General features: G+C 41.7%; 5 protein-coding genes across 5 annotated transcripts; 3 read left to right on the forward strand and 2 right to left on the reverse strand.

Annotated features, from left to right (window-relative positions):
• Positions 1 to 22: 22 nt before the first annotated feature.
• Positions 23 to 1,634, reverse strand: EAE97_002323 (uncharacterized protein; the record flags this gene model as incomplete). The annotated part of the gene is made up of 5 exons (XM_038872834.1): positions 23 to 740; positions 794 to 936; positions 987 to 1,214; positions 1,294 to 1,398; positions 1,449 to 1,634. The coding sequence occupies 5 exons, from the start codon at positions 1,632 to 1,634 to the stop codon at positions 23 to 25; spliced, it is 1,380 nt and encodes a 459-aa protein (XP_038736040.1).
• A 1,619-nt stretch (positions 1,635 to 3,253) lies between these two features.
• Positions 3,254 to 5,367, forward strand: EAE97_002324 (uncharacterized protein; the record flags this gene model as incomplete). The annotated part of the gene is made up of 7 exons (XM_038872835.1): positions 3,254 to 3,391; positions 3,439 to 3,555; positions 3,623 to 3,690; positions 3,741 to 4,201; positions 4,265 to 4,614; positions 4,670 to 4,823; positions 5,069 to 5,367. The coding sequence occupies 7 exons, from the start codon at positions 3,254 to 3,256 to the stop codon at positions 5,365 to 5,367; spliced, it is 1,587 nt and encodes a 528-aa protein (XP_038736041.1).
• A 756-nt stretch (positions 5,368 to 6,123) lies between these two features.
• On the forward strand, positions 6,124 to 7,670 carry EAE97_002325 (uncharacterized protein). Its single transcript, XM_038872836.1, has 3 exons — positions 6,124 to 6,804; positions 6,901 to 7,089; positions 7,179 to 7,670. The coding sequence occupies exons 1-3, from the start codon at positions 6,528 to 6,530 to the stop codon at positions 7,451 to 7,453; spliced, it is 741 nt and encodes a 246-aa protein (XP_038736042.1). The 5' UTR covers positions 6,124 to 6,527; the 3' UTR covers positions 7,454 to 7,670.
• A 6,168-nt stretch (positions 7,671 to 13,838) lies between these two features.
• Positions 13,839 to 14,704, forward strand: EAE97_002326 (uncharacterized protein). Its single transcript, XM_038872837.1, has 2 exons — positions 13,839 to 14,174; positions 14,245 to 14,704. Exons 1-2 carry the CDS (start codon positions 14,015 to 14,017, stop codon positions 14,397 to 14,399), a joined length of 315 nt encoding a protein of 104 aa, XP_038736043.1. The 5' UTR covers positions 13,839 to 14,014; the 3' UTR covers positions 14,400 to 14,704.
• A 3,875-nt stretch (positions 14,705 to 18,579) lies between these two features.
• EAE97_002327 (uncharacterized protein) lies at positions 18,580 to 20,692 on the reverse strand (the record flags this gene model as incomplete). The annotated part of the gene is made up of 9 exons (XM_038872838.1): positions 18,580 to 18,716; positions 18,788 to 18,881; positions 18,948 to 19,357; positions 19,457 to 19,580; positions 19,634 to 19,862; positions 19,908 to 19,996; positions 20,142 to 20,440; positions 20,511 to 20,598; positions 20,666 to 20,692. 9 exons carry the CDS (start codon positions 20,690 to 20,692, stop codon positions 18,580 to 18,582), a joined length of 1,497 nt encoding a protein of 498 aa, XP_038736044.1.
• Between the last annotated feature and the right edge of the window lie 495 nt (positions 20,693 to 21,187).

Here is a 21,187-nt window from a genome sequence, read left to right on the forward strand (position 1 = left end):
TCTCACCCCAAGCTTTATTATCTCACCTCTCCATACTAGCCTTATGTATCTCATAGTCCTCTTCATCTCCACCTCTATCCCCAGAATGAGTTCTTCTTCCCCTGACGCTCTCGAAGTCTTCTCGCACGTCCCATTCAGTTGTACGTCTGATGATCATCTTATCGCTACCAACCGTACTCCTTTCTGCCGCGTCATCTGGTGTCGAGCGTCTAATATGTGCAAAGGTCATCGCTCCGTCAGGTCTCAATGTGCCAAGTTCCTCGCCTTCGTGGCTCAGCTTCCCATTCGTATTTGTATTATTGAATCGAATGTTAAACACAGGTGACGATATTTTGAGATTAGAATTTGGAGATGTGGCAGTAGGAGTCGAGATTTCGTCATCTTCATCGTAATCTTGAAACGTTGATATAGTGCGAAGCTCTTGTGGTGGCCGGGAAGAATTCTTCTTGGAGGCTCTCCACCCAGATTGAAAAGAGATGAAGGTGCTTAATTTTGAATTGGAGGGGGATTGCTTGTCGCTATAGGATGAATCCATTGGATTGACAGATGCGGCAAGACCACCGGATGACATTGATTCCATAAATGGTTTGAGGAATGATAAGCATGCGAAGAAAATGGCAGAGTTTAGTTGGACAGAGGTCCAGAGGTAATTATGATATGAAACTAGTGTTTGATTTGGAAGCGTGGGAGATCCCGAAGAAGAAATCACGACGAGTCGCACTATTGATAAGGGTAAAATGCTGCCAGATCGTTAGATTATCTACCTCTATGAGGATACCAAATTTCCACTTACAATACTCTAGTCCCAAATGCTATGAAAACAAGGACTTTACGCCTCAACGGCATCTGAAGCCCCCAAACGAGAAATATCGGCAACAATATGATGTCACAATCAGTTGCTATGTCGAAGGCCCCAATAGCTTTCCAGAATGCGCCCTTTTATCGTTAGTTATTTGCGCCAAGGTAGACACAACAACTCAGCTTACGATATTGAAACATTTGCCGGTAGAAAGAATGGCCCAAGGGTTCGGCATGTCGCACTGGAACACGATACAAATCTCTGCGCTTAAAGCCCATAATATCACACATATCTCGGTAAGTCGGTTGAATATTGCGTAATTGGAGTCCGGCGTTAAGGCTCGTAGATAGAACAATGTACTTAGTTTCGCAAAGCAAAGAGTTGGAATATAAACCAATTGAGATGCGTAAGCATACTGTCTCGAAGTCAGAAAGAACACACAAATTTTCGAGCAAAAGACAGAACATCCAACGAACATCCTGATGGGGACGAACTTTTTGGTAGTTTTCCAGCTCTTTCCTGTTGAGAGTATCTTGATCCCGACCAAGTCCATTATCAACCATCATTGAAAGAAAAACACTATGACAGATCCCAAAGAACTAGAAAATTAGTGTTGCTCTCAGAATTTGACTTGCTATAATATACTAACCATCGCAACTATGATCAAACTATCGTCTATACTCAATCGCCTCACCACCATAAATTTACTCCCAAGCCTCGCTCCGACACTCAGTATCATTGTGCTCAACCCTATCCATGATACAAGATTAACCGCAGGGCCTTCATTATGGCTCGATATGATGATTTGTCGCGAGAATATGGGTGTCGATGTCATTGTAAGAATAATCCAGATATGGTAAAGAATGTGGATGAATGGCAATGAAATGAGATATACATCTCTCCAATGTCAATACTCGCATATATTCGTCGATCGCAAAAGAACTTGTGAGTTTCTGAGTCACGGAGTTGAAAAAAGAACTTTGCTGGAACAATGCAAGGGAGCGCAGCTTCGTGATACATGAGGATGGCATTTAAAAAAAAAAAGCAATGCTGTAATTCCGAGGTTTTTGGTACCTACTTCTGGTCACTTCCAACCGTCAAATGTAGAATTATGCCCATAGCAGTGACATCTATGACGCATTTGCTGATAGAAATGATAATAAACAAGACTTCAATCACTGGATCAAACCTTTCTCTTCAATTCAATTCGGAAATTTGGCAATAGCTAATCGGAACTCCGTAAAGTCCGAGTTTTGAGAGCTTCTGAGGCGTCGCAACTGCAATAAGATCCCCATGAACACTTGCTCGCTCCTTGATCCCAGAAATAAACACCACATTTTATTCAAGCTGTGCCACAATATGGCTATCATGCACAGCAGAGTTGGGATCCAAACAGACTTCTCTTTCATGTTAATGATTAGCTTGGATGAAACGAGTCAGGGTCCTCAGCAGCGCCATACGCGTTGATCAGGTTACACAAGATTGTCAACCTGGTACTAATGAGATATAAATCAATATCGGGTGACAGTAAGTCTAGATGCTAGATCTAGTTTGTCGCAAGACTCTGCTACACAGGATCTGTCATGTGATAATCAATTAAAAATTACGGAGCACAGTTCCGTACCTAGAGTATTGAATACCAACACATATGCTTGTCCAATTTACGATCGGACAAGCCCATAAGAAGACGAGATAATTTCCAGACAGCCGAAAATCTTGTCTTGAAATTTGAGAGACGCTTGACCAGCTCGTTACTTAGAGTGACAACAATAGATGCAGATATTTAGCTTTGTGCCAAGTTCGAGAACATTCCGGCATTGCATTTAAAAGGTCAGCTGAATGGTTTTATGCTCATCGTTATGATAAGGTGAGATAGTAATAAATGTTGGACGGTTAAAAGTGTGTATTACGGCGGCGATGAGGCGTCTATCAAATTAACCCTCCGCATGAACTAGCCCAGCATTTACCGAACCCACGTGAAACGCTAACTTTGATAGGAAAGGCTTCCCCGCTCAGCCCGTTACCATTACAACTACCTACCTAATAGAAAGTCGAGAAAGCTGACATTGCTCTAGACTGCACAATTTATTTCCTTCCAAGCTGGAGCGGAGTTGATCAAAATGCATATTCATATATCCCTCGCACCAGCGAACGTATCATAATATACAGACCACCTCGCTACCATTTGATGCATCGGGTATCTACCAAAATGGTTGCATGAGACAGTTTTTCCTGTGGGTGGTGTCATGGATTTTTTTTCTCCTACCTGCCACTCGGTGATCCATGCAAGGGTTTAATTCTGCAGACTGCAGTGCATCTTGAAGAAGGGCAAATAAACCTCAATCCCCGTCATGATTTTCTTTTGCTTTATTTCTCTTCATTTCCATTACTATTGTTTGTCATTCACGAGCTCGCTCGGCGATTGGTATTCTATAAAACTCTTTGATCTTAATCATGGAAGATAAACATGTAGAACTGGGTGTGATGGCAAGGTCGACATCTTCTGATGAGATACCTCATGCACGGTCGAAAGGCAACGCCAGCAGAGATGATCAAGAAATGGCGTATTTTGGAAAACGTCAACAGTTAAAAGTAAGTGCTAACGAAAAATACCATCATCAACAGCTGACATAGTGTAGCGCAACTTTGGCTTTTTGTCGATCGCAGGATTTGTCTGTAGTCTGCTTTCAACATGGGAAGGAATGTTTGCCGTCTTCCTGTACGGGTTTCAAAATGGAGGACCGGCAGGCTTAGTTGTAAGTTTTCACCTTAGTCTCGCCTCGGCTCAAACTTTAGTAGTATATACTAACTTTACATTTCCAGTACGGTTATATCTTTTGCTTCTTTGGTACATTATGTACCGTCGCAAGTTTAGCAGAGATGTCCTCGATGTGCGTATAGCCTCCCATCGCGAGTTTCTAAGTCTAACCAGCGGACTTAGGATGCCATTGAGTGGCGGCCAATATCATTGGGTCTCGATTCTCGCACCCAAATCCCACGCGAAATTCCTCTCATACATGACAGGATGGCTTACAGTTATTGGCTGGCAAGCAGGTCAAGCAAGTGTGGCTTTCCTCTGCGCAACATTAATCCAGGCTCTAGTGATATTGAACCATCCAACTTACGTTCCTGAAAGATGGCAAGCAACTCTGATATTTTATGCTGTTCTAGCTTTCATTCTGTTCGTCAATACGTATCTGGCTCGTTGGTTGCCAAAAATTGAAGGATTTGTTCTCTGCATCCATATTCTTGGATTTTTCGGTATCCTTATTCCTCTAGTCTACCTTGCACCCCATGGAAAACCAAGCGATGTTTTTGCTACATTTGTCAATGGTGGAGGTTGGTCATCAAATGGAACGTCTTTCTTCATTGGCTTGATTACTTCCGTTTTCTCGTTCCTCGGTAAGGTCACCTTCATATCTCTCTCCCACATTCGCCGTTAAGATAGAGCTAATATTGTCCCAGGAGCCGATTCTGCTTGCCATATGAGTGAGGAAGTTCACAATGCTTCCACGGTCATACCCTGGGCGATGATTAGTAGTATTATCTTGAATGGCGTTCTGGGGTTCGCACTGCTTATAGCTCTTCTCTTCTGCCTAGGAGATATTGATGTTGCTCTGACCTCCGCGACTGGCTTTCCATTCATCGAAATATTCAGGGGAGCTACTAATAGCAACGCTGCTGCCACTGGTATGACATTGGTTATCCTATTCATCCTTCTCGCCGCGGCAATTGGTATCATGGCGACTGCTTCCCGTTTATTATGGTCTTTCGCAAGAGACAATGGAGTGCCAGGTAGCGCCTATATATCTCGCGTAAGCACAAGTATCCAAATAATCTCGACACTTTTACCTAACTTTCTGACTACAGGTTCATGAACCAACAGCATTACCCATATATTCTATTCTTGTCAGTGCAGTGATTTCACTCCTGTTGGCACTTATAAATATTGGCAGTACTGCAGCATTCAACTCAATTGTCTCTGTTAATGTGGCCGCATTTTTTACCAGCTATATGATCCCAAGTGAGTGAACCGTCAACTACTTCTTTTGCTTCGGCTACGTTTAATTCTATCTCCGATTGATACTCCACTATTCTCTTTTTCCCATATATTCTTTTGGCTTTGATGCTTTATTGGCTCAGACTTATAGACCTGTACTCCAGGCTACTGGAAACCCCATCTAATTTTCCAAAAATCGGCTCCTCATTTTCATCATATTGCTCCAAAGTCTATCCTTGATAGGCAATGTTAACAGTCTGGTCTTATAGTCATCTTGATTCTCAAGAAACGCCTTCGAAAAGACCCAACCAAAGACAAGATACATTGGGGGCCATGGAAACTGGGACCAATTCTTGGTCCAGTTGCCAACATCGCTGGACTGATTTATTCGACTATCACCATGTTTTTTAGCTTCTGGCCTAATACTCAAGTTGTTACTCCGGTTACGATGAATTGGTCTTGCGTTATTTTTGTTGCTGCTATCCTTTACAGCGTGGTCTTTTACATGATTTGGGGTAAGCATGCTTACAAGTGGCCAATTGTTGATCCTATCAGAAGACGGCAGTAGATCTCTTAATGGCGGATATCAGTATATAGTACATCATATTGTTATTATTCGACAGAATTATCGATCATTTATTGGCTACTTGCATTAGATTATAGATCTTGTAATTCTCATTAGACAATGTAACGGCGAACTCGCAAAATAGCTTTTTTTTATCTATCATAATTCACATTTTTCGTCGTTTATGCAATTTTCATGCAAGCCAGCTCTCACAGCACGCCACATCATTCGAATACTCGAAAGAATTTCATACATCACAGAACATCGGCTCAAGATCACAAAAAGGGTCTATCATTACAGTTTGTAGATTAAGGCCCCATTTGACCCAGTATTTATATTATCGCGATCTGCCGATTGGGTTCCAAACCGTCGGGAGCAATCCAATTTTCTCTTCTAAAGCAAGCAAATCCGATGAACAAGAGTCCTCCGTATGATCAGAGCTTTCTGAGGTCTGGATAAACCGGTTTGCTTGGAAGTTCAGATAGTCCAATCAGCAAACATTACATCACATTTGCAGCCACGCGTTTAATAGATAGTCGTCCTGGAACAATTGTATGTCCGTACGTGGCCCACATTAATTTACTTCCCCCTCTTTCGTAAGCAAATTCACAGGGGTTACGAACTCCTTGGCCTGGTCCTAGTTCAACGGCTTATCCGCACCAACAGGCTTGTTGATCCTTCCGCTTAGAATTATGCTTGTCCAATTTGTGCCTACCACTTTTCTGTCTTGGTGTCCTCGCTGCTTTGTCGCTCCGTGTAATCAACTGATTTGAGCATATCTTCCAACAATTTGTCAAACTCGCACAGGGGTTCAGGACTTTCAGATTCTTTCCCCGGCATGAAAGCCAAACCTGACCTGTAAGAGCCACAAAACCGATCACAGTGGTATTCTATACGCCGATTCGCGCATTACCAACGGGTGGCGCCTGAGCCTGTGTATATGCATATTTCGAAATTGTGCTTCGGTACGCCTTTATCGGTGGTTCATTTCATGCCTAACTACAATTGCCGGATCTGCAGTTCGTTCCGCAAGATTAAAGTTGCAAATTAATCGATGTGTAGGAAGGGTGATCGTACATTTCCTTTACTGCATCATTGCTATCAGCATAATCTGTTAATTCTCTGCTCACACTACCCCCATCATACCCTCCATAACCAGCGAAATGGCATCCCACTCAACTTCTCACCCCTCCACCAGCATCCCTCACCCTATTCCTATCACCGCCTCGAAATCGAATCTTCGCCTTATTCCCTGTGATCCACTGACGGATGGTCCAGCTATCCTCGCTCAACAAGTTGCCGCTTTCAGTAACCCTCATGAACCATTCTTTTTTGTCTTATTTCCCGAAACGGAAGAAAGGGAAAAGGCAGTCAAAAGATTAGTTGATAATTGGGTAGGAGATGAGAGAGCAAAGTATGTGAAGGTTGTTGATGGGGATGGTATGTTTGGCTTTCGCTTCACTTTTCTGCTATACTCTTAGGTTGGGGTGTAGTTCAAGAGGTCAAGAAAATAAGTTGAAAGAAGGATATTAATAGTTGATCAAGGGACCCTCATAAGTGCAGCCAAATGGCTCATAAATACAGAACCATTGAGTGAGGAACAGAAGAGGGAACGTATTTCTGTTGACTGGCACGCAGATCAAGATTCAAATGAATGGGCTGAGTATCTAATAAATTGGATCCATCAACATCAAATCAGTCGAACGAAAGGCGAGCCTTGCGTCAGTAAGTTCTGTCTTCTCTTTCCCCTCCTTTCTTCGTCCCAATTCCCGATCACCCTTATAATCAACACCCGCATTCCTAATATCTCATAGTTCTTGACATCTTAACCACGTACCCTTCTTACCAGCGTCTGGGCGCCGGTACCCTGTTGATGCGATATGGTATTGTCATAGCCGATTCCCTCGGTTTACCAGCGTATATTGAGGGGACAGTCATTGCAAAACACTTGTATGAAAGCCATGGGTTTAAGGCGGTGCCTGATAAGTATATTGAGGTTGATGTGCCGGAGAAGTGGAGGGAGAGAAAGGAAAGGCCTAAGATTGAGTTCTTCTTTTATGAAAGACCAAGGAGTAGGGAGAAGTCGTGATCAAGATAACTGTGGGTAGGGGGCAATAGGAAGTAGTTAACAAGATGCGGATTTAAAAAGTCAGTCTGTATTAGCATACGGATAATATGTGAATGGGTGGATCACTGTTTTGATGATTCTTGAAGTTTATCAGTATTCATTGGATCTAGATCATTTCGCTCAACTTCTAAAGAAGTGGGACCCGTCAGTTGCAATTGTGATCTTGCTAGTTATCCACTGTACTCACACATACCTCAGATAACACATGCCATTCAAATAATTTTCGAGAGTATTATTCACCCATCGCTTGATGTCCTTTCTAAGACCAGCTTTTGCTGTGAACAAACTTGTACCAGTTAGAGATTTAAAAGAAGCAATCTCATGGTGCATAGCAATCTATAAGCCGCACGAGTCCGACAGGATCAACGGGCAAATCATGGGATTCTCACCCAACTCTCCCATGCGGTACCTTTCCCCATCAAATACCCTTTTCATCTCTTCCAAAACTTGAAGCTATACCGTGCTTCAAGTAAGTCTGGTAGTCTTGCACGAGAGAAACTTAAGAGATAATCCATATCTGATATCGAGATTTCTACCACTTTATGCAATCTCTGATCCTATATCTCTCGCGAGGGAAAGTGTTGCGGTCTTACCTTCTTGGAGGGACGATAGCAGTAGGAAATAAATAGTGACAATAATGAGGAGCATTATACTTGTGTACCTGGGATGGGAATGATTGTGCGAAGATTTTCCAAGAAATATCAGGCCAGGGAATAGATATTGAATATGGCACTGGTATGAGGCAGCAGGAAAGTCATGGATCGACCGATGCACTTCAGCAGTTCTCTTGGACATGGATTGCGTAAGAAGCTTTACCACCAAGATATAGATGTCCTCCCGGATTTAGATAATCATGGTTAGTGAATTCTATATCACAATAGACGCATATTAACCAGGTATCTCCCTAGGTAGGCACCCAGCTAAAGCAATTAAGAGCCAGCCCGCATCTACAAACTACACACGTATGATCTACTATTCACTCAAATCGAATACTCCAGCTCTCCTAGCAAGGAACCGCGAAAATACCTGGCTTAAATAGGATGGAACGGACAGAACTTTCTGAGTTAGAGCACCAGATGATGGCGGATACAAACATCACAAGGGGTACGCTTGAATGTCTGACTGGTTTACTTTATAATGGGAAAGGAAACTTGCTATAAGTTCTGCTGTTCTGAGCTAGTGTTCTGAGGAGAAAAGTTTCTTAGCAGGAATACCGTCTCATGATCGATTAATTTCTTAGTGAAATAGACAGCGAAAAGTATGGATTTAATGATAATAACATGAATCCTAGATATTATCACACAACATGAGTTTAAAGTCGCTAATATGACAGAATCCGCAGCTATAGAAGTACCAACCTATCGTGGCACTGTCGAGGTCACCACTGAGATGTCTTGAAAATCTGAAGTGGGGAGGGACCTGGGTCTTGAATAGGTAGTACGTATCTGAAAGATGCAGGAAGAGGAATTTTTAAAACGAATAACCCTTCTTCAATGGTACACTTGCACACGCCTATCCACCAACTACCTAGGTATCCCTCTCAGATACCCATCTTTGTATATCTATCATTACTATTACTACAAGTCTACATATTCACCACCCCAAACCTCTCTATCCACCAATACCTATCTATAGATATCACCGCTCCCTTCAACTTGCAAAGGGGCAATGTTGCAAAATATCCCAGACTTTCTCCGAATGTTGGTACTGCTACTCAGATACTTTCATGACTCTGGTCTTGTTCATGAACTGTCATAATGGAAGAATGAGAGAGTTTATGTTTTTGCATTTTTTTCTACTGTGACTAGACACGTCAAACGCGTGTTTTCGCTGTTTTTGAGATCTTCCCATCTCATCTCTCGATGATTTTCGTAGAAACGACGGGAATGGTTATAGAAATGATGAAAAGATATAAGAAATGGGATCATGCAGCACAATAATTGGATATCAGTTATTCTGTATTCCCGGTCATTCGTTGTTGTAAGCACAGCCTCGTGATTTTGACTTGTGGACGAATGCAGAAGGAGTGGCATTACACATCCATGGATAGCTTTTATGTATTACATTTACCGTGAAGCTTGAAGACACTATATCTGGTGATTTATGTGTATATATATATGTACCGTAAGTAATGCTGATTACTCCGTCTGAAAAAAAAGTATTCACTTTGATTCCTCATCGGATTCGTTCCTTCCCACACGCCCATCTGTTCACATTCACTCAACCAGAAAGGTTACTTAAATACGCACAAGCGCTCAAGCCTGAGAAGCGAGTAGCTAGAGCCGTCTAAAGAGAGAGAACGATGGTCGAAGCAGAAGTGACACCTGTTTATTCAACAAAAAATAGAAGCCCTGGAATCAGTAGAATCACAGTCGTGAAAACCGAGGCATTTCACTCACTCTCTTGAGGCCAAAATATACGGAAGAAAAAACCATCCGGTAATAATCAACTCCACAGGTCAAAGAGTGTAAGAAAACAACAACAAGTCCTGAATTGACAACGGTGAAACTACAGATATAACAACTAGCATGATACCGGAATACTGTCAGGCTGCTCATGTGGAGATTCTTTCTGATAGTTTGGTCTAACGGCACATTGCAAATTTCATGTCCGCTTTGCTCGAGGAACTTGAGGTCTTTTTTGGACTTGACGAATTGTGCAGAGTATTAGGGGAGTGGAGTTCTTATAGAGGTATTTTTGGGTGTGTTCCGGGTGAATAATTTGACATTCTTGGCATAGCCACAAATAAATACGGAGACGTGACTATACAAGATAGAGGAGCTGGAACATGTTGCAAAGAGTCAAACAATTTCTCGTGCATGGAAATATTGACAGTGATGGGCGCCAGAGAGATGTGTGGGTGATTATACTACCTTTGAACCCTCAACTTTTTATCGTGAGACATTTGCAGATTATTCCTCGCATAGATATTGCTCGAAGAATCTTATCTCAGTCAATAATCTTCAAAGAAAAAGAGAAAAGACAGAAAGATGTGCATCTTCGACAACAGCAACAGCAAAGATTAGATATAAGCCAATTACAATAGAGCTTTCGCTTTGATCCGTTGCCGTCTATTGGGCAATAGAAGAAGAGTGTATATAGATCTTCCTGTTCATCCGCCTTCCTCATCCAAAAAAAGCTGTCATGGAAAAATGGGATTTTGTGCTGAGGTAATTATATTTCATGTTTCGTGTTTCGGAGGGGCCTCCTGGAATTGAACAATGTTGTGGATCATCAATTTGGGCTCTACTATATTCACCTGCTTTTCCTATCTATCTTCTCATTCTCGTAAAGAAAGAAGATCCTGTCAAGTCAAGACTAGGCAGCTTGTTTTCCAAATTTGAATAGGCGGTCGACAACTTGGTCCCCTCGAGGGAATGACATGAGAAATTGGTGACCTCGATGTCATTGCTACATATCTCGTAGCAAGTCTCAGTAACCTGTAACTTGTTCAGCATCTCCATAATATATGATCTCCAATTCACCTTGACAGAGATACATATCTCCTAAAAAAGAAAGGGCTGGTTATCATCTGATAACCTCCAAATTTTAACGAGGAAGAACAGCACACATTGAGAATTCATTATGGAAAATCAATCTCATCATTGTCAGCGACTCGTTGACAAGTTTCAGCCAGCGAATGGAAAGATGATGGGGTAATCGCAGGGATGTATGGATATATAGCACATTTCAAGCACACTAAGTCTTCCAAAAACGAGAAGATGGACTGCAGTGTCGAGTACATTCAAATTTGCAGCTCATATGACCCCTCAGCTAAGATCACACCACCTCCCCTTTTGTGACCAAGCATGAGGGCGAGTGCAATCAATTTTATAGGCAAATTGTGAACCTGAATGCGAAATGAGTCCCGTAAAATGCCATCACATTCTCAAAAATACATAGTTTGTAAGAAGTTTGAACAGCTTTTCTTCCAAGTCAATGGAATATATCAACCTTCCAAGTCTGTATGTGACATCCAAAAGGATAACACAAACTCAAGAGGTACCCAGATATATAACAAGCTTTCCGTAACTAAAGATACTTCTTTCAGAAAACAAAAGATGAATCTCAGTGAAATAGAAAAGTACCAACCACAGCAAAAACCAAGCAAGATAAGATAAGATAAGATAAGATGAGATGAGATGAGATGAGATACATAGCACCACCAACTACACCAACACCACCAACACCTCCCACATTTCCAAACACCATCACGAAAATAACTTTTTGAACCCTTCTTATTCCCAGTCGATTGGAAATATCAAATTTTTAAGACAATTGAGCGTGGTATGAGTTGAAAAACTTTTACAAAAATTTGAGATGTGCAACAAAACTTTTTGGTAGTCTGAGAGGAGATTCTATTGGTCGAAGAAGGGAAGAGTAAATCTGGGGTATATCTGGGGAAGAAGGCGGTAAGATTTGGGGTATATGGTATTTGCCGTTGGTGTGATTTGGCGGAGAGGGGAGGAGAGGAGAGGAGTTGGGAGTGAGTGAGTGATGAGGATCAGTATAGGAAGAATAAATGATGTGAGGTTTCTTGAGGAGGAGATGTAAGTTTAGCTGTATTTGATTAAGGGTGAGATGTGGATAGTTGATAGTTTCTCTTCGAATCAAAGTGTGAGAGAACACTAGGCTGCATTTTTGAGAGATCGTTAACATCTGATGTTGTCACTTCACTGCTTGGAAAATTGTCATGTAGAGTCGATCGAAGGGCGGATCAACAGAATCAACACAGCTTCCAGCACATGGCCACATCAAATTTCACTTGGCCACAAAGAATTTCAAGTTTGTGTTGCCATTGGGTTTTCTTATTACCGAATAACAAATACAGTCAACGAATAAAAACCGATGAGAACTCTCATTGATACTGGTGGCTCCCCGTCTCATTCTAGTCTTTTAATCGCTCGGGATGTTTCTGTAGGCCCACGAAATAGTGATTCTCACGAGAGATACTTTATCTAGTTTTTGGGTGCAGGGTCGCCTGGAGCCCTTACTTACTGTACTTCCAATTAAGAGGCGTGTTTTTCATAGTCCACGGGTGAAGATCAGGAGAGGGGGACATGAAAAAACGCATGGGAGACCAGGGTACATTCTATTTTCTTCATTGATTCTTTTGCTTTACATACCTAGTATGCAAAGCACAGACTATTCACCGTCTGCCCATGGACTCTATATATAAAAGCTCGCGACTGCGTTGAATAGCGAATCCAAGTATTGCTAACTGATCGCCATCATGATATCTCAAGGCTTGTGCAAGTGAAATTGTTATAGTTCGGTCTTTTGTTGTTAAATACTTTTACCACTGAGTCTTAAAATAAGAGAGAGCGCATTGTGTTTCTGGTTGAAATAAGAAGACAAGAAAGATATATTCGACGATTAGACATGTCTTTTGACAGTGAATACTTCATTTTCGATTGGCGACAGTGACTTATCAATATATCGACATTTTAAAGTTCTAATATGCATCCGTACTCAACATATTAATTGTATCCCAAAGGAAAGATATAGCATAAGGCCTTTGGTTGTTTTTTCAAGAGTTTCAAAATTGTAGTAAGAAGTCAAGTCTAGAAGATTCATATATAATCAGATCCAAAATTCTGGAGCTTCATGTGGCAAAATATAAGCACTATCATTTCCATCATTGTTGGGAAATCTCACATCTCTTTATGTATATAAAAGCATGCTGGCAATCGTCCTCTCAACATTACTTCGAGAGCTCGAGGTTAAGTCTACAATCGCAAGGAGTCCAAGAGTAGGCACTTTCGCTACTCGTGTCTTCCGGGCCTAGCACGATAAATCCATGTCAGGCGAGCAAGAATCTTAGTACTAGCATTTAGAGATTAGAGGATCTGCAAGTCTCGGCAAGAACTATCGATGCTAAGCGCAATGGAAATCCGTCAATCTTTAGAGACGGCAATAACCCGAAATGACGGTTAATGCTTCAAGGGCTTTGGTGGGAAGAACTTCACATTCTCAAGGTCTCAAATTCGTGTTGTTGCTATAAGCGTGACTTCAGCGGGACGCGAAACGGGATTAGATGAACCTGGAGCCGATATGGAACAGTACCTGCCCCTGTGTGTTCAGCTTATCAAAAGCAATTGACAAGCGTTAAATATCCAATTGTTGGACAATAACACAGCCTACCGTCAAAAACTTCTGTGTTTCGCATTTAACAAATTCACTACGTACTTTATTTGGTAAGCAACCGATGCGACGATTTAATTGGATATACGCGCGTCCAAGGTAAGAAAACTAACCAATAAAATACTCCATCAGCTGACCCTCCCCCGCATAAGCAGATTTCCTTGGTTGTAACGAATTGAAAGTCAAATATGACGTCAACAAATGGCGCTATTCTTCAACCATTAGCTCCGTGCAATCCTTATTACAATATAATCTCACCGCAGCCACATTCTCCCTATTTCTATCAACTCCGAAAGACATTTGAAGACCACTATACACACGACACCGAAACAGTATACAACACCACACGACAAAGTACCATACATCAAATCAGCAATCATGTTCCAGAATACGCTCTCCCTTCTCCTTCAATTCTTCTTCTTCGCTTTGGCATTTGCTCAACCTATTGAGACTGCTGGACATGGCAATGCGTGGAAATATGGTTCCGGTGGTGGAGTTATTGGATTTATCGTATTAATTCTCGATATCATCGTTTTCAGTATGTCTCCCCTTCCCCGTCCTTTCCATTCCATTTCTTCAATTGAATAAATCTAACCATATATCTGCAGTCGAGGTACTAAAATCCAACCGTCCTCCTTCCCACAAACTCCTCTGGTGCTTGGTTGTCTTCCTCTTCCCTATTCTCGGTTTGGTCGTCTATTGGTTGTTCTCGAACAGAGAAGCACACAACTCTGGCAGTGGCTCGTACGAAGCTATTCCATAAATAAATGATGCTGTGCAATATTGTGGCGATACTATCGGTGATGGTCCGACAATCACAGATAAGACGAGAATGATGGAGTTATGGTGATGATGATCATAGTATGGTATGGCATGGATGGGTTTCGTTAAGGGATTGTTTTCTGCGGCATATACGACTAAGCGGATTTGGGTTTTAGGGATTGAGATTTGAGGAATTTGTGAAAGAAGTATGGAATCTTGCTAGCCTACTATAATGAATGAACTTCAGAACAATCGTAGTTCTAGTTTGGATTACACGGAGTGGGCTCTCTATAAACAGTTGTGACTTTTCATCGTTGGTCCCCAGGTCGTTGAATTCCCATGGAATTTTGACAGATCGGTTGCTCATAACAAATAGACGTGTTAAGGCATCTTCAAGTGAAGTCTACAGCATTACTCAGGATCAATCATACTGATATATATTCTAGATCAGATTTGCGCCTAGAATTATCACCAACACACTGTTGTTGCCTTGCTCCACCGTAGCCCTCCTCCAGCCTTGCCATTCCCAACTAACTAGCGCCGTTCTAGCCACAATATTCAGACCTGTTAATACGACGCTATGTTTCTCACGATTCCAGCTGACTCAACGCTGTCGTTAAATATAGCGTGACTCTTGATTCTAGACACAATTTTGATGTTACTAGATGCCTAGGAAGTTCGCTATTTTCTGATCAATGTGGTTCGTATAATGCGAGAGGATGCAGAGGATGGAGATGATGTAGAAGTTATATGGATGTAGTGCACTTGATCTCCGCTCCTGAAATTTCGATTCTGTCTCTAGAGAATCATTCTCAGGATCGAATTCCTAGAGTTTGCGGAGTGGGCTATTGAATAGTTTTGATCACTGCAACGACCCGATTTGCCAAGGGGCAGATTCAGCGAGATAAAGACAGATTTACGCTTATGCTATGTTTCATCATGATTGCCCGCCAGAACTTCAAAGAATTATATCATTGAACATCGATATTATCTACTAATTGTTTAATCCACGCAAAGAATAGATACAAATGATATATTGGAGAAGAAATTCAGTAATCGACTACGTTGGGAAAGAATCTCAAAGGCTATAACATACAGATATAGAGATGCAAAAAGAGTAGGGTTTTAACAGAATGAATTTATTTGTGTAGGTATTTGGGAAGAGATTGGAACTTTCTCTAGGGATATGCGATGAGGGAGTTGTGCTCAAAGTCCAATGTTCGGTTTCCGTTAGGTTGCTCGGAGATTTTCTGTTACTGGGATTGAGATGTCTCAAGGTTTTCAGATTGAGAATGGAATTGGTTTTGTCGTTTCTGTATTTTTCCTGCTAATCCAAAGTAACTCGGATTGATATTGGAGAAATTTCTGTGGAAGCACTTCATGTTCATTCTAATGAAAATTGTTTCGAGAATACGGCCCTTTCTAGTTAATCTGTACGAGAGGAATTGTACCAATAAATCGATCGATTTGGAGATTGATGGATATCACAAGCGCTCAAAGCAACCGTTTGTTTTGAAACGGTGATCAAATTTACTTGAGTTTATGTAGCCATCGAGTCTTCGTTTGCTACTTTAGATTGAAGCAAGTTCAACACATTCACTATGCCATTTCTTCGCGAATATCATTGGCTATAAAGAGATTCTCGGACACATCTCGTTAAGTCATATGCGTAGACGCGAAGCTCTTGTAACACCAACCGAGACCATTTTTTGAGTACCTTCATTACTCCATTGATATATAAAGAGTCCTAGAATGGCACCAGCAGGCTCTTTGCTAAATTGCCAAGAAAGCAGCGGTTAAAGAAACAAATGATGTGATGACGAACAATACATCTCATTTCAACTGAAACCCATGACTGAGTGCTCGTCTCCCAATATCGGCATTACCAATTACTCAAAGGGGAAAACGCGATACCATTGCCGTTGTCGATTATTCAAATCTTGTTGTCATTGCTCATGAACATACATCAGACGAAATCTCCATAATCGTAACAAACTTTGCGTTCTCTTGGTCCAGTTACTCCAGTAGACCTACTTGTTTTTGAAGTCTTGTTCGAAGCAAATGATTTCCACTTGAATAGTTAAAGCTCCACCTTCGGATCTTGATCTGCCAGCTTGTAGGAAGTTACTTGAGTTTGGATTAGACAAGGAGGAGCTTTAAATACCTCTCCCTGGTATTCTACATGAATCACCCAGCGATGCTTCATCCTTTACCCCGCTTGCCCATTCTATCTACTATATTCACACTAATCTGAATTCACACAATCATCTTGATTCACTACCATTATACATCACCCATCCACACCGTTCCATCTTGAAAGTAATATAGATTGAAATACACCTTCATCCATGAATTTTCCAGTATTGTGTAAACACACAAGTCACTCAAGCTGAGATAAAGCTGCGGATGAAGGGGCAGGCATGCTGAGATTGGTAATAGGTTATACTTTAATATGCGTTCAAGAAAAAGAATGAATAAGCGGGGAATCTAGAACTGAAATTTTCACCACTATCGATTGATGGAAAGATTAAGAAAAAAATTCGTCACTGTCATTTGATATTTACTCGCTGTAATTCCCCAAACGCAGGAGGAAAATGAAAATATGGAAGATTCCTCTCGTTCCTTATGATAATATCCTCCCATAGAGATTAAGAATCATCCACTTTCAAACCCTGATAGAAACTTTGTACAAAAAGCCAGAGAAAAGAAAGCAGATGCAAATATAATGATTGTAGAAGGTGTTTTCTGTGATACAAATTTACACAAATAGAAAGAGGAAATCAAGTTGCATCTTATATACCCGCTCTATCTTTTCCAACAACAGAGAACTTACTTCTAAGCAGCTCGTACGATTCACTTAAATCCTGTCAGATACCAATATTCCAACATTCACACCATTCTCCATCCTTCATCCTCCACCAATCTGCCCCTCCCCCTTCCCATCCCCTCCCACAATCCCCAAACATCCATTTTAAAAGCCCCTCCTCCGCGACACACTCTGAACCTTCAAACATCATTACCAGGCGCGAAAAGAATATTGACTACTCAAGCATAAGAACACCAACTGAGCTCAAAAGATACGACACATTTCAAAAACGCAAGAGCTGATATATCCACCATAAACAGAAAGAGAAAAAATAAATAAGAGGATAGTAACAAATTTGTTGGGGTTTACCACCTGCATGCTTGCCATCCGTCCTCATCCGATTATCCATGAAAACATCTCAAGAACACTCATACTCACCCACAAATCGATTCCTCGAACCCCCTCCTCCGCTCCGTAGCTTTCGCAAATCACAAGCACGTAACTGCGACGCAAACCTTGTACGTGAGCATGACATTCATTTTCCCCTCGTCCTAAACGAAAACCAATGTAAATCTAAAGATATATAGATTAAACAAAACAACGAGAAAAAATCGGAAAGGAAAAAATACCCTCATCATTCTGTCAAAATATCCAGGTGAAGAGAATCCGGATAGTCTCTCCATACCCCGCTTTCTCTAACTCTTGCACCAGCTCAAATGGTTCAGTCTAATTTGTCTCAATCACTGATATACTCAAAGACCACCGCATCTTTCCAAGGTCAATTCACTCCCCCTCGCCTTCCCCCGTTTCTTCCCCTGTTGCCTCTCCCAACCCGCATAACAAACTCAAAAGATATAAATACTCCGCCCTCTACCCCTCATCTCCTCCTGAAGACCCAATAACTTATCAATCTAATCGACGAAAAAACCATGTGTTCGGAGTCGTGTCGCGATTGATGTAACAAATCTGAATCGATCTGATACAGAGAATGGATAGAAATTATTCATCGAACTTGTGTCTTTGTGTTCCGGTATAATCAATGAGATAGATGAGATGTATTTGGCTGAATTGTATTTGATTTGACTTCATTATCGTTTATTTGTATTTATTGTCGTTTGATAACGAAGCAAATGACGGGATAGTATGGGGGGTACTGCTCCCTGACTGTTACCCAGACAACAACCAAGGATACATAGGCTGGACTGGAGACTATACATACAGACATCATTCATCGAGAGTCTTTCAAATCATTCGTCGGGAAGGATGCAACATGGTGTTCATTCATATCAGCGCTATCATCAACATGTTCTCGTAAATACATAATTCCATCCATCACAATCCTAGATGTTCATCACCAATACTCGACCACTGAGAATTAATAATGTCCATCAATAGTCATCGTACCCGTTTTCGCAATGAGGTACTCATTAACCGCTACATCTTTCCCAGATTCCTTTCCATACCCCGATTCTTTGATTCCTCCGAATGGTGATTCGGCCGCTGATGCATTACCTACATTTGGATATTTAGCACAAAGTTTCTGATGTCGAGGAAAGAAGGATTGGGAGACCGAGACTACATACCAGTATTCATACCAATCATACCGGCTTCTAGATTTTCGAGAAGTCGCCATGTACGATCAATATTCTTAGTAAAGAAGTAGGATGCTAGTCCCATCTATAGTATTCTTGTCAGTGCGCCATCTCACATACCATCTACAGGAAACTTGTAGACAAAACTCACACTAGTGTTGTTTGCCGCGTCCACAGCCTCATCCTCCGTATGGAAAGAATACAATGCTAATACTGGCGCGAAAGTTTCCTCCTCCGTGATCAACATTTCCTTCTTTGCGCCCAAGATAATAGTCGGCTCAAAGAAATACCCGCTAGTGTCCTTTACTTTACCTCCTCCGAGTACAACTTTTCCACCATGCTTTTTGGCATCTTCGACTTGGTTTTCTGCTTTTTCGATACTTCGAGGGGTAGTAAGAGGACCAATTGTGGTACCTTCTTCGGCTCCGTGGCCGATCTTGAGTTTGGAAGTTTTTTCTTTGATGAGAGAAGCGAAGGAATCGTAAACACCAGATTGCACATAAACGCGGTTGGCCGTTATACAAGCTTGACCAGCATGTCGCCATTTGAGGGCCATGAGAGCTAAGTATGTTAATAAATTTTTCAAAGGAAGGTTCAGAAGATAAAAAGTTGTCAGAGACACGTGTTATCGCTCCCTCTGATATGAAATGGGCTACGTACCGTCAGCGGCCTGGTTCAAATCCGCATCATCGAATATTAAGAAAGGGCAATTGCCTCCTAGTTCCAAAGTAACTTTCTTTAATCCGTCGGAGCACAACTTTGCAACAAGTTTACCCACTCTTGTCTTAATATCCATCAGTATTCAGTAAAATAAAGAAAATGGCAAGAAAAGCTTACAGAACCAGTGAATGTAACCTTCTTGATTAATGGATGACGACATAGTGCCTCACTCAATGGAGGCGTGTTATCCAAACTTGTGGTCAAAACACTAAATACACCTTTTGGAAATCCTGCTTGCTCGGCAAGGAAAGCCAATGATAATACTGAAAGCGGTGTTTCTGGTGATGGTTTTGCTACCATACAGCAACCAGCCGCAAATGCTGCTCCCGCCTTTCGCAGAATCATTCTACCGATCGTTAGTCAGTACACTACTCTGGACGGAATCACTTACGCAATTGGGAAATTCCACGGGACAAGTGCAGCAGCTACACCGACTGGTTGCTTCACAGTGAATACTCTCCTACCCGGTGCTGAAGGTGTCTAATTAGAAGGGTAAGTTAGTGGCTTGCAAACACGAGAGCAGACACCGTGGGATATCGAAAATCGACCAAGAAGAGGCATAAAGTATCATACGCCCAAAAGAGTATTTTGTAGCAACCATCAAAAGACATAAAAAAGTACGCACCTGAATCGTCCCCGAAATTCTCTCTGCCTCCCCGGCAAACCACCACGTAAAACCCAACGCATAATCAATCTCTCCCAAACTCTCCGCAATTGGCTTTCCCGTCTCATAAGTAACAATCTTTGCCAAATCCTCTTTATTCTCTCTGATCAAAGAATCCCACTTCAGAAGCCACTGAGCACGTGTCCTGGGATTAACTTTCTTGAAAGATTGAAATGCTGTGTGAGCAGCTTGAACGGCTGCATCTACGTCGGATGCGTCGTTATCGGGTGCTGTGGCCCATACTTGACCAGTTCCAGGATCTGATGAAGATTCATGGGTTAGATAGGAAGGGATGGAGGAAGAAATGTGGTTTGAGAAAGGAATAAGGACCTAAGACATCGAAGCGTTTGCCAGATTTAGCTTCTACCCAATCTCCATTGACATAAGATTTGTCGTGGAAAAGTGATGTATTTTTGAGCTAGAATGAGAGAAGTTAGTGTTGCGAGCTAGAGATCTGATAATTGCTCCTGAAACCGTAAACTTACATCGAATGGAAGTTTGTTTGAACTCATGTTGAATCTCCTTGGTCTGTTTTTGGTCGATATTGGAAGTGAAGAAGGAATGATTGTCTTGATATAAAAAGACGATTTTCTTCGTGCTCTGAGTAATGTCTCCCTTCGGATATAACAAAGTGGTGTGTTTAAAGCCTAAGATTGGTAGTACAAGGCGGGGTTATATCTTGTGGCGGGCGGGGTAGCTGGAGATGAGGAAGAATCCATTGGTATTGATTCACGTGACTGATGCAAGTCTCGTGATCTTCGTGCTTATCACCTCACTCAGCTTCACAATTCCATGGGTGGTGAGATTGAATTGGTGCTTGCCATGCCAAATTTGCGTCACCAAGAGTTTTCTACCCATACTCATGAGTTCACTGAATTTGTATTTGGTATATGATCTACTGTAAACTGCCAGGAAGGTAAATCTAGGTATATCTACCGGAGATCGACGCGCTTCTCAATTATCCGCACGCTCCACATTCCTTAACACATGTATGTGTCTCGTCCACC

This window comes from Botrytis byssoidea (assembly GCF_014898295.1).
Source record: "Botrytis byssoidea strain MUCL 94 chromosome Unknown BBYS_004, whole genome shotgun sequence".
Lineage (NCBI taxonomy): Eukaryota > Fungi > Ascomycota > Leotiomycetes > Helotiales > Sclerotiniaceae > Botrytis > Botrytis byssoidea.

What these genes read in the sequence shown, in the direction of transcription:
- EAE97_002325 (XM_038872836.1), top strand. Translation starts at nt 6,528, where the DNA reads ATGGCATCCCACTCAACTTCTCACCCCTCCACCAGCATCCCTCACCCT. An exon ending in GAAGGTTGTTGATGGGGATG is followed by an intron (nt 6,805 to 6,900) that starts GTATGTTTGGCT and finishes GGATATTAATAG; the next exon opens with TTGATCAAGGGACCCTCATA. An exon ending in GAAAGGCGAGCCTTGCGTCA is followed by an intron (nt 7,090 to 7,178) that starts GTAAGTTCTGTC and finishes AATATCTCATAG; the next exon opens with TTCTTGACATCTTAACCACG.
- EAE97_002326 (XM_038872837.1), top strand. Translation starts at nt 14,015, where the DNA reads ATGTTCCAGAATACGCTCTCCCTTCTCCTTCAATTCTTCTTCTTCGCT. An exon ending in TCTCGATATCATCGTTTTCA is followed by an intron (nt 14,175 to 14,244) that starts GTATGTCTCCCC and finishes ATATATCTGCAG; the next exon opens with TCGAGGTACTAAAATCCAAC.